Source organism: Barbatula barbatula (assembly GCF_947034865.1).
Source record: "Barbatula barbatula genome assembly, chromosome: 20".
NCBI classification, from domain to species: domain Eukaryota; kingdom Metazoa; phylum Chordata; class Actinopteri; order Cypriniformes; family Nemacheilidae; genus Barbatula; species Barbatula barbatula.
This window is the reverse complement of record NC_136783.1, coordinates 11,287,602-11,304,998: the sequence shown is the minus strand read 5'-3', so window position 1 is coordinate 11,304,998 and position 17,397 is coordinate 11,287,602. Positions and strand designations below refer to the sequence as shown.

The window sequence follows — 17,397 nt, the reverse complement described above, 5'->3', positions numbered from 1 at the left end:
TGCCACATTACATAGTCAAGTGGAATTCTAATATAGTATTTGTGAAGCTGGAAATCGCTACGTTTGTTTAATTTTACGCAATTACAAACATACCTTTGAAAAGTTGTGGCATTTTTGAGTAAATTTGAATATATTGTAATGTATACTGTAATGTAATTATATTATTTATTGTAACCGCATTTTTCTTATTATAAGTTAATCAGAAAATGAATGTCCATTGAATTCTTACACATTTACATTTACATTGAGTCATTTAGCAGACTCTTTTATCCAAAGCGACTTAGAAAGAGTTCGGGGAGCAATAAACGATATGTCATACAAAGAGCAAACAACAATAGGTGCTAATACAAAGTTACTAGTTTCAACAAAAGCTAGACCACTACCTGTTGAGAGAAGAGGGTTAGTGTACGTTTTTTTTTCTTCATTTGTCTGTCAAGTGTTCACCGAGGAGGTGTGTTTTAAGTAGTTTTTTGAAGGTTGTGAGAGATGTGGTTGAACATTGGGAAGAATGTTCCACCAGGAAGGAATTGCAAAGGAGAATGAGCGGGAAAGGGATTATACATATTAAAATGCTTTTCTAAATGTATTATTTAAAATAATTTCTGAATATTGCACAACCCTAAATGGTGGGAAATACTTAGGTAAATCCTAAGTAGTTGTAAATGTTAAATAGTTGTAAATAGATCTTTTTATGAAAAAAGACTGGAAAGTGCTGTCATTTAAAAAAAATCAGACTCCGTATTGTCGCCTTGGAATGATACTGATCTGACATGTATGAGATCTTGTCCTGTTGTTGAAACTGGTTGAAGTCTTTGTGGAAGTTTGTGAACTGGGGGAAGAATGTTTCTCTGATGTCCGTATAGTTTGGACACGAGGTTAAGAAGTGCAGGTCTGTTTCCACTTGTCTCTGTGTGCAGTTTGAACACAGTCGCTCTTCTCTTGGAGTCCATGTCTGTCTGTGTCGGCCCGTCTCCACAGTGAGCTTGTGTTCACTGAGTCTGTACATGGTCAAAACTTTTCTTAGTTTAGGGTCTGATACGCTTTTGAGGTATTCTGCCGCTTTATATTCTCTGTTTAATGACCGATAGCATTCAAGCTTACTTTGCTGAGCTGTTGCTTCTGTCCAGTGTTTGAGATTTTTCTTTTTGTGTTTTTATCATTTGGTTAATTCTGGCTAGAGTTTGGGGTTCAGTTGGACACGTTTGGGGTTTTAGAGTTAGTTCTGAGATCAGTTGGATGAGACAACTTTTCTCTGGGTTCAGCTCCTGATGACGTAAGGCTTTGTGATTCTGTATTGCTGTTCTTAAGGTGGTTATCGCTCTTTTTTTGTATTTTAATTATTAGAGGATATAGTCCAAATTCTGCTCTGCAGGCGTTGTTTGGGGTTTTGCGTTGCTCTCTCTCTCTCTCTCTCTCTCTCTCTCTCTCTCTCTCTCTCTCTCTCTCTCTCTCTCTCTCTCTCTCTCTCTCTCTCTCTCTCCTCTTGTCTCTTTGAGACAAATCTTGGCTGTGATTCAGCACTTTTGTAAGGCTGGTTGTAAAAAAAACCAATGCTCAAGCGTCTTATTTACACTCTAAACAGCAGAATACAGCTCTGTGTTCATTGTGTATGTACTCTGCCAAGGGGAGGAAAAGAGAGAGAGTGGAGACTTTGTACAAGCAGCCCTTTAGCGGCTTTTACATGCTGCCATTCTCATTAAATATAGATGCTTTATTATAAGTATTGGTTGCTTTATGAAGATAAGTAGGGTTAAATTAAAGAGCAAATTAACTTTGTGATCATTTACATGTAAATAAAGTTGCCATTTTTTTTCACTTGATTTCAATTGCATGTCTATCTCAGGAAGTTGTATTATACTACATTTACATTTAGGCATTTGGCAGACGCTTTTATCCAAAGCATTATCCTAGACATTTTACAAAGGTATCTGAAATCCCCCGGGATTCAACCTCCTTAACCTTGCGTTGTTAACCCAATGCTCTTACCACTGTGCTACAGGAACACAATTTTGATGCAGGTATTGTAATAGGTAATGCATTCCCTAAAGCAGGAGTCAACCACCTTTGTGTTTAAAAGAGCCATTTTGGGTCCTTTCCCAGCAAATACAATTTGTCTAAATAACTATAACACAGGCGTAAGGTAGTAGTTAGCCAGTTCGTAGTAACAGCCAGAAGAGACCGCCTACTCTCCGCATACGTATATCATGCATAAACATTACGAGAAGTGCGCTGCGGTAGCCAGACAGGATTTAAACTATGCCGTCTAAAGACCAAAAACATCATTCCATTTTGACACACACTTACAGTGTTCGTTGGTGTCTTACATCTGTCGAAGCAGAAATAAAACCACTGCTCTCCGTATGTTTCTTCTGTCATCTCCGATCGAGCTCATAAGTACATTGCATGCACTTATTCAACACCTATTCAACTGAAATATCTGAGAAAGCCAATAGATTTACCCAGCCAGGGTGTATGTCTGGGTAAATGTGTATGCTTTTTCAGATATTCCTGAAGGAATCTGGACAAAAGTTGACAAAATAGACGGATTACAGCAGCAGGTGTAAAAGGGTATGTGCCTCTTTGGTCCCTTTTTGATTTGATCGACCAAAAAAGCATCTTAATACCAGGCATAAACAGGGCCTTATAAAGACGGCAGGGAGCTGCATCAGGGGGGCAGAAGAGCCACATGCGGCTCCAGAGCCACGTGTTGCAGACCCCTGCTCTAAAATAAACAAAACACCACCATAAATCTGGTAACATACCAAAACATTCGCTTTTCTTAAGCAGCACAGTGTGAGAGATGTGTTATCATTACCCTTCATGCACAGATCAAACAGAAACAAACATTACAATTTCATCTCCCTGTTCTTTCCTGCAGCTTCGTACCAGGTGAAGCAGGGAACCTGTGAGGTAGTGGCCAACCACAGATGCTGCAACAAGAACAAAATCGAGGAACGTTCACAAACAGTCAAATGCTCCTGTTTTCCTGGGCAGGTAGCTGGGACAACTCGTGCACAGCCATCCTGTGTGGAGGGTAAGCTCTCATTACCTGTCAATGTACATGTGTTTCTATACAGATGTACTTTCAGATAAACATGCTGTGAATTTAAATGTTCTGGTGCTTAAATGCTTTTTCTACTAGTTTAAATAAGCATGTGCCACAGTGGGGCTTGACCATTTTAATTTGATACAGCTGTTTTCATTATTATTATTATTATTATTATTTTTATTATTTATTTCTGCTTTTATTTATTGCTGTAAATAATTCAGTGTGGTCTAAACTACTGTTCAAATGAGTTAATAAAGAAACAAATATTAAATGTAAGGATTCCCTTAGAGTAAATACTTCTTTAAAAGAGCCTAAATTGTATTCATATTTTCTGATGTCACAACTGTTGTTAGTATGACAAATGTTGTGACTCCGTGTCAGAAAATGTTGTGATGTCTTTATGGCCTAAAGGTTTAGGACTAGAGAGTGTAGTTTGGGTGATGAAGTAGGTCTAAATGTGTCCCTACGGTTGTGCTATACAATCTTTAGTCATGAGGGCAGGATGGAGAACGCTGCCAGCCATTTTTCTACTTTGTCTTTGACACCCGAGACAAAAGACCCCGGAAGTAGGGAGCTTCTATCAGGGGATTTATTCCATGTCATGACTTTCATGGTTCCCTTTAAGTATAGTTCATATCATGACTAAAAAGAGTTCCTACATAAGGCACGTTTTCTTTTTTCCACAGATGTGAGGGGCTGTGTTTTAAAAGAACCGAGAAATAAAAGTTCTTTGAATGTATTTTAAGTTGCTGCGCATAAAATAATTGATAAAAGCATAAATATAAATGTGATGGAGACTAAAAATACATTTTAACGATCTCATGCTCTTAGAAGCCAATACATTTCAAACAAAACAATCAAACCAAATGCTGGTGGTCACAAGTAATGTTGTCTTATAGCTTTTTCAGTATTCTAGAACAGAGGCTGTTCCTCTACCTGGAAAGAAATAAGTACATTGATACATCTGTACAGAAAGCCAGAATTCCAGGATTCTCTGGTTGCTTGGAGCATACAAGCATGATCTGGCACCAGATCCACGCAGCCAAGAAGGACAAGCGGGACCTATGTGATCTAGCCAACTCTTTTGGTTCAGTTGCCTGTGAACCCTTTATCTTGACCAGTGTGGTAATGAGCCATGGTACTTGGAAAAGGTATACTTCCAAGACCTGCAACTGTGCTTCACAACGGCAGATATCACAACAACATTGCAGCGCTTGGAGACATCGTGGCAGGTTGCACAGTCTCACCCTTGGCTTTCACGATGGCCATGGAAGTTGTATTTAGGGCCACAAAATGGGTGGTGGGCGGTGAAGCAACCACGGATGGGCTAAGTGTTCCACTTATTAGAGCATATTTGGATGACATGACAACATTGACCACTACTGTAGCATGTACCAAGCGGCTACTTTGAAAGCTACAGGAAAACATCAAGTTTTCCCGAATGAAGATCAAACCAAGCAACGCTTGAAGCATCTTCTTAGTTAAGGGGGTGCTGAGTGACAAGGTTCTTCATTGATGATGACCCAATTCCAACAGTGTCTGAGCAGCCGATTAAAAACCGGGGCAGATGGTACAATGCAAGCCTCAAGGACAAAGAGCAAGTGCAACAACTAAGGCAAGAGATTGTCAACGGCCTGAAGAACATCAACAAGGCACTATTGCCTGGGAAACTGAAACTCTGGTGCCTACAGTTTGAATTTCCTCCCCCGAACAATGTGGCCAACAACAGTGGAAAAGATGGAACGAACCATTACTTCATATGCTAAAAGATGGCTTGGCGTCCCACGATGGCTAAGTGATATCGCCCTCTATGGCAAAGGAGTCCTGGAGTTGCCTCTTACTAGCCTAATTGAGTAATACAAGTGTTCCAAAGTTAGACCCCAGATGACACAGAAGGACTTTAGGGATAAGATCGTCAGTTCTGCTGCACTGGCACTAGCAACTGGATGGTTGCAGTGCAGAAAGCTACATCAGCCCTGAGGCTACAACATCGCAGAGGAGGAAACTAGTGGTCGAGGAGGTGCATCATCAGGAAATGTTTTTTTAGAAGTGCAAAGACTGTCTCTCTAGCTAGACAGGGGCAATGGATGCAGTGGAAAGGTGTGGAGAGTAGAAAGATCAGCTGGAGCAAGACCAGTTTTATCGACATATGACGTACTTCCATCACCAAAGAATCTCCATCATGTGCCATCTGCCCAAATCCAGCAACCCTTAAACACATCATGACAGGCTGCAAGACCTGTCTTACGCAAGGGAGATACACCAGGTGGCACAACCAGGGAAAGCAAGTGAAGCGAGACAAAGTCCTTGCCACCAAGGAAGGCAACAACAATGTTTGTCATAGAAGGACAGAAAATACCAACACATCCTTCCACCAGGCTGGAAGTAGGACACCTAAGTATGGCCAAAGACTATAAGATGCGTGCAGACATCGGCCAGAAGGCAATTTTCCCACCTGTCATCGCCTCCACCAACCTCAGGCCAGACTTGGTAGTCTGGTCCGCTTCAATAAAGGTTGCTTACCTCATAGAGCTCACAGTTCCATGGGGGAATCCGATTGAAGAGGCCTATGAGTGTAAGAAGCTGCGTTACACAGAGCTAGAAGCAGAAGCAAAGCAGCATGGCTGGAACATCAAAGTCTCATTTAGTGCGGGTTTTAGAGGCGAGGCGGAATCATCTGAATCCAGGCACAGTAGATGCTATTCTGTGTTTGCACAGTGCAAAAGAAAAGGCCAAGTAGCTAATGCTGAATTGGCACCGTTTTGCTATCGGACTTTGTTCTGTTTTCTGGAAAGAAAAAAGTTCTTTATTGTTACTTTGAATATCTGTTTTAGGAATGTTCCAGTATAATATTTCAAATTATTTGAGCAGTGTTTGTGTGGCCGAAGCCAAACTTTTTGTTATACAAATAAATGTTCATTTAAAAGCATTTTACGATTCATTTTAATATCGGATATTGACAGACTAGTTCTAACGTCACTGAATCTGATAACATATAAAGAAAATTATTAGATGAATTAAAGTGACGATCGGTTGCGGGTCGGGTGCGGATATCTATATCATAGAAAATTATACGTGCGGGCGGATGGGGGGTGGATAATTGATTTGAAGCAGCGGATGCGGGTGACATTTTAGCTCATCCGCGCATCTCTAATATATATATATATATATATATATATATGTTAATTATAATTATAAATACAGTTTGTTTAAACATAAGACACTTTTATCCAAAGCCACTTGCAATGCATTCAGGCTCTGTTATCAGTATTTAAATTACCTTACTATATATGGTTCGCTGCGTTTTTTTATATCTTAATTTTTTATTGCACCCAAAAATGAACTGCCCTTTCAATATTTCCTCAGACATTTCGCATACACAAACACATGACCTAAGACAAACCCACAACAAAGCATGAAAGCATAAAAACGAGGCTAGGTATGAGAAAGCACACATCTGAGGTCAAGTTGGTTTTGTGCCGGTATAATAGAGACACTGATTGACCTATGTTTTTTCCAGTGAAGGAGAGAAAGCTGAGGGTCATTGTTCTGACCTCTCATCAACACTGTTGAATCTCTAGATCCCTCAGGTCATCAGTTTCACACTGTCCCTCAGGACTACACATATAGTCTCAGCTTCTGGTGCTTCATAAATATCTAATACTCATGGCAGTGTTAAGAAGGATCTACAGCACCTACAAGTAGCACACTAGTAAAACTATCAAGTGCATTTTTCAATAGCATGTCAGTAGCTCTACCGGTTAAAGATTGGTGTAGCATGACAAAATGACATCGATGTAGTGTTACTGTTCCCATATATGACCCCGTCTGCAAAAAAACACTTAAGTCATATCATCCAATTCTTATAAGAGCCATCAAAATGGTGAAAATCGGTAATGTGTAATTTTCAGCATTAACTAATACATTTTACATTTACATTTAGATTTACTCATTTAGCAGACGCTTTTATCCAAAGCGACTTACAATCAAATGATGTAAATATTAATATAACTTAACACACCGTGAACCAACATGAACAGTTTTATTGACATGACCTAACATTAAAAAAAATATCATTACTGTACATTCTGGAAAACTATATTTTCATTGTTAGCTAATGCATTAACAAATGTTCACAAATACAACCTTGTTGTAAAGTGTAGCTTTTATGCTTTAAACCAGCGTTTCTTCTATTCCAGGCAATTATACGGTGTTGTTTCTCTGTTTGGCCATTGGAGGGCACTTTACCCATTCACATGTCATTAAAACCTCAGTGTAAACCCACAGCAGAGCCTTAGAAATACATTTTCAGAGGATGAGACTTGAGCCAGACCTAAAACTTCTTAAGACAAATCAACTACTGTAGGATTAAAATTTGATCAATAAGAAGACTCTCACTAAACCTCATTCAATGAAAATGTTATGAATAAGGATTACATGCGTATGTCTGTTGTCTGATTCATAGGTTATTTAGTAGTGGCTGGGACGGTGTCTCTAGTCACTTCTGCCTGAGCTTTTGAGTCTCTGTAGGCCTCAGCGGACCTGCCCATTAAAATGTCATTAAAAGGGAATGAAAAGTGGAGAGACTTTGTGTTTTGAGTCTCGGTGGGCAGTTGTGCTTTACTCCTGCTCTGTGTGCCCATGAACTCTGCATTAGGGCTTGAGACAGACACCGTCTGAGCCTCTGCCATCTGAGATATGAATCTCAGTGCTCAGCCTCACAACTGAGGACATCAAGGTCCTGTCTACAAGTACAACACTTACATAGTTATTTCACCATTAGTCTACATGAATTAGATGCCACTAAATTTCATACACCGGACCTTTAACCTTTGGTAGACTTTATAAATTTTGTTTCATGTTTCTCTCATCAAAATATTATGCCAAAATCCACCTGAGGGTACATGTATGCGGCGGCAGATGTCAAGAGAACCTGCTGTGACTTTCTTGTACACAACAAGTTGTGCGTTGGATTCGTGAGCTGGAATGCCTGATGTGTAATGAAAAGGTCATTGGGGTCAGGTGTGTTTTCCGTGCATTTCCTTAAGGAGACAAAAGACTGATGCTGAATTAATACACTGCATTAATGTGTGTCAAAGGCTGTCAACAGGCAAATCTGTAGCTAAACTGATAGTGTTGTAAATGAGGTCATTTCAAGCTTTCTGGTGCTGAGACTGAGTGCTGGGTAATCTAATAGACGGGTATAAATGGAATTAGATTGATACTGGGGAGATTTGAGTCTCTGCTGCATAAACCGCGTTGCGAGGTGTTGCATATAACTTTGATTCGAGCACAAACACGCATGCAAACCCCTCACTGTCATTAGTGTGATAAAGTGCACACTTGTCTGTGTATGTCAGTTATAAACATAACACCTAAAATAAAAATAAGTGTACAAATATTGTTCACTCTACTCAAAAAAGAAATATGCCACGGACTATTGTTTGCATTGTTAGTATTGCTTATGTACAGCTATTGAACAATTATACCATGTATTCTTTAAAAAGATGTTTCAGTTGTATTAATATTAATATATTTCATATTATTTGCTGTTTTTTGTGATTTCTTTTTCTATTTCTTGTTTTTTGTTTTCTTATGTCTGTACTAATAATATATACCAATGTTATGTACTTAAAATTAAAAAGTATATTTAAATCAACGATGCACAATTCTATGAACGTAAATTTAAATTAAATTACATATAACTTAAGTAAAATTTCCATAGTAAGGGTTGTATTGTTGGGTTCTCTTAAATTGCAACGTGAAAGATTAAGGAGTATCTATTGACAGAAATGCAATATAAATTACATAACTATGTCTTCACAGGTGTATAAAGACCTTAAATAATGGAGCATTATGTTTTTAATACCTTAGAATGATGTTGTTTTAAAGTAGCCCTAAACGGACAAACTGCTCTACAGAGCGCATTTCACAAATACGTTATATCCTTCAGCAAAGAAGCAAAAACGGGATGACATCTTAGCCATGTGTCAGCCACCATAGTGCCTCGAATGGAAGGGTGGCGTGAGCCATTGGTTGCAATTCGCAATATCACCGCTACATGCCGCTACATTTTGTACACTGGACCTTTGAATTCATATATTCAACCTCTCAAGTATGCAATATAGGGATTAACATAATTATAAGATAAGCATCCTCTGTTGAGTGGACACACACATGCGTTGACTCCAAAGAAGATATTTTTTCCTTTTATTCCCTCTGTTAGTGCTGGGTGGTATACCGGTTCACACAGAACACCGGTGTGTATTTTTATTATTATATGAAATATACCGCATTACCGGTGTATGTAGCTTAAACAATGTGCGGAACGCGGCGCAGCGCGGGTTTCAATGGGTTCCCTTTTCAATGTTGCAGTGTGACCGGCCATTCAATTTAGCACTGTGACCAGCGTCTTTCTATGCCACTGCACTACTGTATCATAATTTTTTTATATCTGTTTTATATATATATTTTTTTTGTATACATTTTCGGGTGGGTGCACATTCTCTCAAAGTTGGGAGTACCAATGCTACCCATAGATATGGTGCTACCAAGGAAAAGGTTAATTTCAAGCTTTTTTCTCTATTTATTTGCTTAAATATTATGTATGGAAGTTACCTTGGCATGTTATTCAGTTTTTAAAGAAGTCTAAACTTTATAGGGGAAGGGGATTGTTTACATTCTGTAGTTACAAGTTGTTTACGACGTTTGCACAGTTAAGAGGTTCTATATTTTGACTGCAACTGTCATGCATCCTGATTCCTTCACTTCATCACGAGTGCCACCTCTTTATACACAAAATCATTTTGTGGGATTTGCTAACCTATATTACTAGTGTGGGATGTTTCTACAATATTTACTTAAGGCATTTTAAGTTAATCAACTGCAGTATTTCCTCAAGTATATAATGTGAAATTCCGTCATGTTCCAGAAACGGGTATAAATCTGAAAAACATCATTTATGTCAATTTATGGTCATACCACCAAGCACTACCCTCTGTGTCACAGAATCATCATATTAAAAACCGTGGATATGTGTGCGTGCGTTTGAGATAAAGTTTTTGCACGATTTATAATACTTGTGATTGCCACATGCTGTGTTTCCCCACCAGGCCCACTACAACATGCCACAAACCACAGTGCCAACAATTACAGACACAAACACGAAGAGACAGACAGTGAGACAGTTCCTCAAGATGTCAGACAGGCTGTTTTATTCAATCTTGCTTTTCCCTCTCGCCAGTTTTTCCCATCCTCCACTCTTCCTCATCGCTATGCTTTCACACGGTTACAGGTGCCGTTCACACCTTAGGAAACGGGGGCACGGGTAGCACGGAAATGTTCCTATACACCTCATAGTCTTTCACATCAGCAATGATTTACTGCATTAATCCTCAATGGATCTAGACAGCATTAGAGCTTAAATTATTGGCCTTCATGGCCTCCGTTGGGGCTTTTCTTAACTGAAAATAGCACCATCAGAGAAGGAGAGATATGTTTTGTGGCTGTACTCTTGACAGATTTCACCTGCTTTTAGTGCTGAAGTGGCAGAGTCTGTGAGCTTTGGCCAAACACTATCCAGTTAAATGCTTAAACTGTGGAAGGGAAGATTTGGTGAAGAAAAGCCTACAAACAATTCAGACAAAGGTATCCACCAAAAGCCATTTAACATCTGAGCTGCTAAGCTTCTAAGAGCCAACTGTGTACAGTAAAACATTTTTGTAGTCTGTAGCCGTGCATACTATAAAACACTTGCTTATTGGTAATAAAAAACAATTATTGGTGTTTAATTGATTCTCTGTTTGCGTGTGCTTCACAATTGAAACCGAGGAGACATAGCATATGTACAGTCTGTGTGACTGTACATAATGACAAAAAATTTAGCATTAGCACCTGGGTGTTAACATTAGCAGGCAAAGTTATCATTGCTGTTAAAAAGGAGGGGTGTGTTTGATACGAGATGTGAATTATGAATCACTGTAACTGATGCCCTGAGATCACTTTCATTTCAGTTTTTTAACAACAGTTCCATTTTTCAGAAATAATCTGTGTTTTTGTTGAATGTATGCTCAACTGATAAAAATCTGTTATTAAAACATCTCTTCTCGTGGTTATCATTCATTTAAATAATAGACACATTATTGATGAATAATAATAAATGTCCAAACCATTAGTGAGACATATAAATCGGACATTTTAACCGTGGGCTTCCCTTATTAAAAGCACTACGGTGGCTGACACAGAACTAGGATGAACATGTTTTTGCTTCTTTGTCGAAGGAGATAGCGTATTTACGAAACTTGCTCTGTAGGGCAGTTTGTCCATTTAGGGCTACTGTAGAAACATTATGGAGAATTCCATGCAAGAGGACCCTTTGTGTGAGTAGATTGAAATTCCAAGGTAATAAAAAAATAACGCTTTATCATGTATGGTCATTATACACCTGTGAAGACATATTTATGTATATTATATTGCATTTTTGTCAATAGATCCTCCGTAATCTTCCACATCTCAGCAAGGGTCAAGATATTTGCCGTATGAACAGCACAGTGTTTTCATGTTCTTTCTATATGGCATTTATACACAATGTTATTTTGCATAATTCAGTTCAAAGCTCATTTCATTCTGTTGTTTATTATGTTTATTCTCTCCTATTATGAGGACAATAGGCTTGTAAGTAACACACATATATATATAGGCTTCTTCATCCCATTAAGCCTCATTTGACTTGCAGGACTGGATTTGTTTTGAACTGTCTCTTTATGTTTGGAAGCGAGACGATTTAGAGTAGACATTCATTCTTTGTAGACATTCAAGGTGTACTTTATAGTCAAAATAAATGAACAACATAGTTTCTCATCTTCCTATGCTGTAACACATCAGGGTGGTAATGATAAATAAGGTTTTTTTAACACTGTGATCTTATGAAATGGTGTAAACACTGGTGTTTATTTAATATCTGTATCAACAGGTGTGTGTTTGACAGATAATTCTTATTATTTGTCTTATTATTTATTCATTTGTTCTCCAAGTATTTTGCTGTATGTAGTTCTTAGTTGGGAATACATGAGGTCAGCTGTGGCCTAATGGTTAGAGCGTTGGGCTTGTGATCAGAAGGTTGCTGGTTCTAATCTCAGTGCCAGCAGGTCATGACTGAAGGGCCCTTGAGCAAGGCACCTTACCCCTGATTGCTCTGCAGTAATGTGCCACTGTATAAAACTACTTGTAAGTCGCTTTGGATAAAAGCGTCTGCCAAATGAATAAATGTAAATGTAAATGTAAATGCATTAGTGATGGCCCCAAAAAAGTATTTGGATGCCTAAAATGTATGTTATTGAATTAGTTTAAAGCAATATTCTTATAAGCCTCATTGGATGGTAACACGATGTGTCAATTTATTAGTAGTGTGATATTGCTTTTTATTCAACAGATGATAAAACAATACATGAATATCGATTCATTTCAGGCTAAAGCTGGCTGGTTAGTTTGTATGCTTTTGTTGTCTGCCAACATTTCCAAAAACAAAGCATTGTTTGGCGATGCCAGATGGTTTCACATTTTGCTCTTTCGTGCATTTATGACATTCATGCATTTTAAGTTTGGCTTAAGTGTCCAAATAATTTTGGGGATTCTGAAGTGTGTCCCTGAATTGATGTTTGGAATATGCTTAGTTATAAGGAATGTAACATCTTTCTTATTGAATGTATTTTTTTTACTTGTGTCTTCTGTTTCTCATTTTATTTCCATTTCACTTCCACTTTTTTTTTGTGCCTTTCCTCATTCGTCATGTCATCCTCCATCCATCTTCTCCTCCCTCTTTACTTTGAAGGACCCTCCAAAATTGTATATTTGCATTTTGTTACTGGTCAAACAGTGTAGTTTATTCCAAAGGTGTCGCATATATAGTAATGGCATGTCGATTTTAAAGATAAACATGTTTGTTTATTAGATTCTGTCTCGTTACAATTGTGAGAGAGATTGTGTGAACGATTATTTATATATACAGAGAATTCATAGTGCATTAAATTTAATAATGGTGTATTCATTCATTTTATATTTCCTCTCCAGCTTCTATCGTGCTGCAGAAATGGTGGTGCCAAATGCACCCGTGTTTGGACGGCGAGGAGTGTAAAGTTCTTCCAGATCTCACCGGCTGGTCCTGCAGCACTGGCAACAAAGTCAAAACCACCAAGGTGAGTCGATCAGGTATCTGCATGCCCCAAGGTGTGGTCTCTGAACTCAAATTACAGCTGATGATTCTGGGGGGGCTTATGGACATATAACCTCACTTATACACCATCCTGATTAAAGGCTGGTCAAAGCCTGAAGGCTTCTGATCCTACTTTTTAAGTCCAAAAGACCCAGGTAAGCACAAAAAGTGTCTAATGCCCATGGTGCACTGACGGAAAAGGGGACGTGAGACCTTCTTTGTTACCAAAAAAGACCCTTTAAACAAACCTGTCTAAGAGCTACTATATAGCTACTATAGATGTCATCAAAACACACCCTTGGAGTATTCTCAGAAGGGTGTTGCTTTTAGAGAAACCTCCCTCCCCAGGCCTTTTCTCAGGCAAACCATTGTTCAAAGAAGCGTTTTGTTAAGGCTCTACTTGGATAAGAGGTTTCTCTGAAGCCCCTGAGAGTACAAGGAACAATATGTTCTAAAACTCGATTTGTTCTAAGGCTAAAGTGATATATTTACATTTCAACTAACAGCTAAAATGTTTACCTGTTTATAGACGTTACAGCAGGGGTGTAGACACCATCCTCCCCGTAAGATTCACTTTTTGAGCGTAATAAGTGTTTCTCAAAGGCCACTTGTCAATCATTCCTGCACCCCAACATAACAGGCTGATGCATTGCTCAAATTTTCTAAAAGAGACTTATTAAAAAAATGGAGCAAGGCTTGAAGATAAATAAACATTTCAGATCGTCTCAATAGAGCGCGTGAACAAATCCCAGAGGACCTGAGGAGTCTTCAGAGAGAATTTTCAAAGGCCAACAGAGATTCAAAGACCAAGCATAGACAACATTGTTCCTCCACACTAGCTTTGACTCAATTTTTAAATGTTTTGTCTAGTTTTAAAGATGCACCTTTTGTGCATCGGTTTAGCCTGAATAGCTCAACATGAATCAATATGTCTATATTGAGGTTAAAGGGAAAGTTCACCCAAAAATGAAGATTCTGTCATCATTTACTCGCTCTCTTGTCCATTCAAACCAGTATGACTTACTTTTGCAAAACAGATAATAAATTATTTTTAAGAATGTTGGTAACCGAACAATGACGGCACACATCTTCTGCCCGTGCAATCAATGTGTACCACCCTTGTTTGGTTACCAACATTCATCAAAATACTGTATCTTGTTTTGTGTTCTGCAGAAGAAAGTCATACAGGTTGAGTTAACGACAAAACGACACGAGGGTGAGTAAATAATGACATCATTTGATGGTTGAGGTTGATGAAATTTAGTTAGGATTTTGCTATATAAATAAATAAAGAAGCAGGTTATGAATTTATAGATGACAGCTTCAATGTGAAAGAAAGCTTCTCTTTTAAGTGTGAAATCTTAAGACGACTGCTGTTTCTCTGCAGGTGTGACATACAGGTGACGTATTAAAAAAATAACAGTGGCACACGCAACTGCCATAAGAATAATTGCTCAGAGTAACAGTAGAACATCTGTTGTGTTCATTAATATGCATTATGGCTACGGGCTCCACTGAGGCCTTCAAATTAAGAGTTCTAATTAAATTGGTAGTAGAGGGGGAGACAAAACAACGAATGACGGCTTTAGGTCTTTCATATATATTTAGCTTGTGATTGGCTAATATGACTGTCATTTGGCCATGCCCCGCCTTCTGCTTTTTCGGAAACCAATGAAGCGACTCACATGTAATACGGGAGGCGACAGGGTGTATCTTACTACTCCAGTGAGCATTAAATCTGTATTTAATAGCAGCGGAATTGGAACAGTTACCGGCAGGCTCCAGCACATGAGTGTGTCTTTCCATCAGTCTGCTTTTTTAATGTCTTCTAACTTTACCATCCTCTTATTCAATATATTTTCTTTATGTGTTTATTATCCTTCCTCGCTGTGAGCCTTTCATAATCTCCTGTTTGAGGCACAGCAATGTGTCCCTTTCGGACACTAAAGCATCTTAGTGCGCTCAGCTCAAATCATCCATTTGTGAGACCAATATACCTCTGGCACTGAGATTTATCACAGCACAGTAAAAAAATATGCTTTTTAAAAATCTGTATCTTTTGTTGTTTTACAGGAAATGTTTTACAGCATTATTCTTAAAACAAGATGCTTTTACTTGCAATTGTTTTTTTTTTCTAAGCTTTTTGCTTAGAACAAGACCACATTGGAAAATACGGGAAAATATAGTACATTTCCATATATTGGAACTAAGTGCTTATATTTTGCAAGATATGAAAGGAGGCAATTCCTTATGTAGAATTCAATATATTGTAATATATTAGCTGTGTATTATTCTATATATTTTTAAATGCATGTTAAATGATTTAAAGGGATACTTCACCCAAAAATTACACTTCACAAACATTTAAACAAAATACAGCCTACAGAACATTTATACCGAAATAACGATTAAACTATATCTGTAAAAAAATGAAGAGAAGAAGTGGTCTGTATTGAAAGTAAATACACAGGAAAATGTACTCTCTTTGCTTGAGGTTTTTTCACTCAAACGATAATACAAAGATCAATCTGTATCATATGTATCCTATTCTCTGTCTTTTGTCATTCCTAGGTCACACGATAGCAAGAACATCACTACCCTGCCAAGAGGACTCTGACTTTTCACCAACCCCCTGATGAAAAAGGAGACCCTCTTGTTTAAGACACTGATATCACAGAGGATTCTGTCAATGTGATAGATGGACATTCTTATCGTAAACTATAGATGACTGCATTGCTCTGTCAGAAGATGAGGATGGACAAGGATCTCTGTATATACCTGTGGTGCGATGCTTGGCGCACTGCGGATGCTAGACACCACAGGTGCTCATGGGAAAGACTGCATGTGTCAGCTGAAAGGGGCTTTTTGGATTTCCACACTTGTGAATAGGAGAGAGGTAATCATAACGGGCTGGGCTTGAAGGACAAACTTCCCTTGGACGGTTCAGAGTTGGCTGGGAGCATTTATAGATGTATGTTAGTAGAACATGCGTGTTAGGTTGAAAATGCTGACACAGTAGCGTAACGTTTATCCGCTTGCCAACACAGTAAACTTTTTATTTATGAGTAAGGAATGGGATTGCTCTTAATGTGTGGTCTACAATTTATTGACAATTTGCTCTTCTGGGTCACGTCATAACTATAAAAATATTTCATTTTGCAGTGCTAATTAGAGTTTCTGAATAGAATCATAACAACAAGTTAAAAATTCATGTACTATTTTGTTGCACTAGATAACATGGAGCTGTTTTGAGTTTTTTTAGTTGACATTAAGAGCGAGGGACATTTACAAAGCTTTCATCCACAAATACAAAAGTAGAAAGGCAGTTTGTAAGTGATGTAGTCAGCAGTAAAAATACTTTTTGAATACAGCACTACCTTGCTGTCCATTTTTTATAATGTGAGCTATATAAATGCAAACCCCCTTCAAAACAAACAGTCAACAACATCTGTTAAAAGTTCCATAACTTAAAGGTGCACTTTTTATAAGTGGTTATAAACTGTAATAAGTGGTTTTACACCTAAATAAAAACATTTGGTACTTTTGGGTAATATGGTAATATAGTGCACACTATAGGGCCCTACCAGAGCCATTGAGATGAAACTTTTAACACATTTAAATTCTTAAGTCGTTAAATTAATAAAAAAATGAAAGAACTAAATAATTAAAAGAAAAAACACAATTTCCTGGGACTTATCTGAAGGCTTTGACTTCCCTTCTTTATTGCTCTGGGCCATACGAAATCCTTTTATTATTTCTAAATTCTGTCTTTTTTCCATTTTCATTTGTCCGTTGTATGTGTTGTCCATTTTTTACCCGACAATAGTAATATATTTGCCCACATGAAAAATACAGTAATATTATAATAGTATTTACTATAGTAAACTGTAATACAATTCCATAGACACTATAGTGTGATCAGGACCCCATGTGAAACGGACAGAAGATGTTTATTTCCCTCAGACAGTTAAACTATATACTAACACGACAATTTACCTCAAGAGAAATGTATTGGACATGACGTATTTCTTTGAAATATTTTATTAGCTCAGAACTTCCTTGAGGAAAACCCGTTTCCTGACGGTTTTAAAGCAAGACGCAAAGTTCAAACAAGATGAACTTGCAATTTGGTTTCATC

At 38.0% G+C, this 17,397-nt stretch overlaps 1 protein-coding gene across 2 annotated transcripts in view; it reads left to right on the top strand.

The window, feature by feature from the left end:
- Positions 1-16,897, top strand: part of tafa4b (TAFA chemokine like family member 4b) — a 37,774-nt gene extending 20,877 nt beyond the window's left edge. Inside the window, exons 4-6 of one of the 2 annotated variants that reach the window (XM_079483359.1) lie at positions 2,879-3,034; positions 13,118-13,242; positions 15,831-16,897. In XM_079483359.1, the coding sequence (XP_079339485.1) occupies positions 2,879-3,034; positions 13,118-13,242; positions 15,831-15,842 (293 nt within the window). In that variant the 3' untranslated portion in view covers positions 15,843-16,897. The remainder of the gene's footprint in view (positions 1-2,878; positions 3,035-13,117; positions 13,243-15,830) is intronic. The other variant, XM_079483358.1, reaches the window with a different exon arrangement.
- Positions 16,898-17,397: the final 500 nt, after the last annotated feature.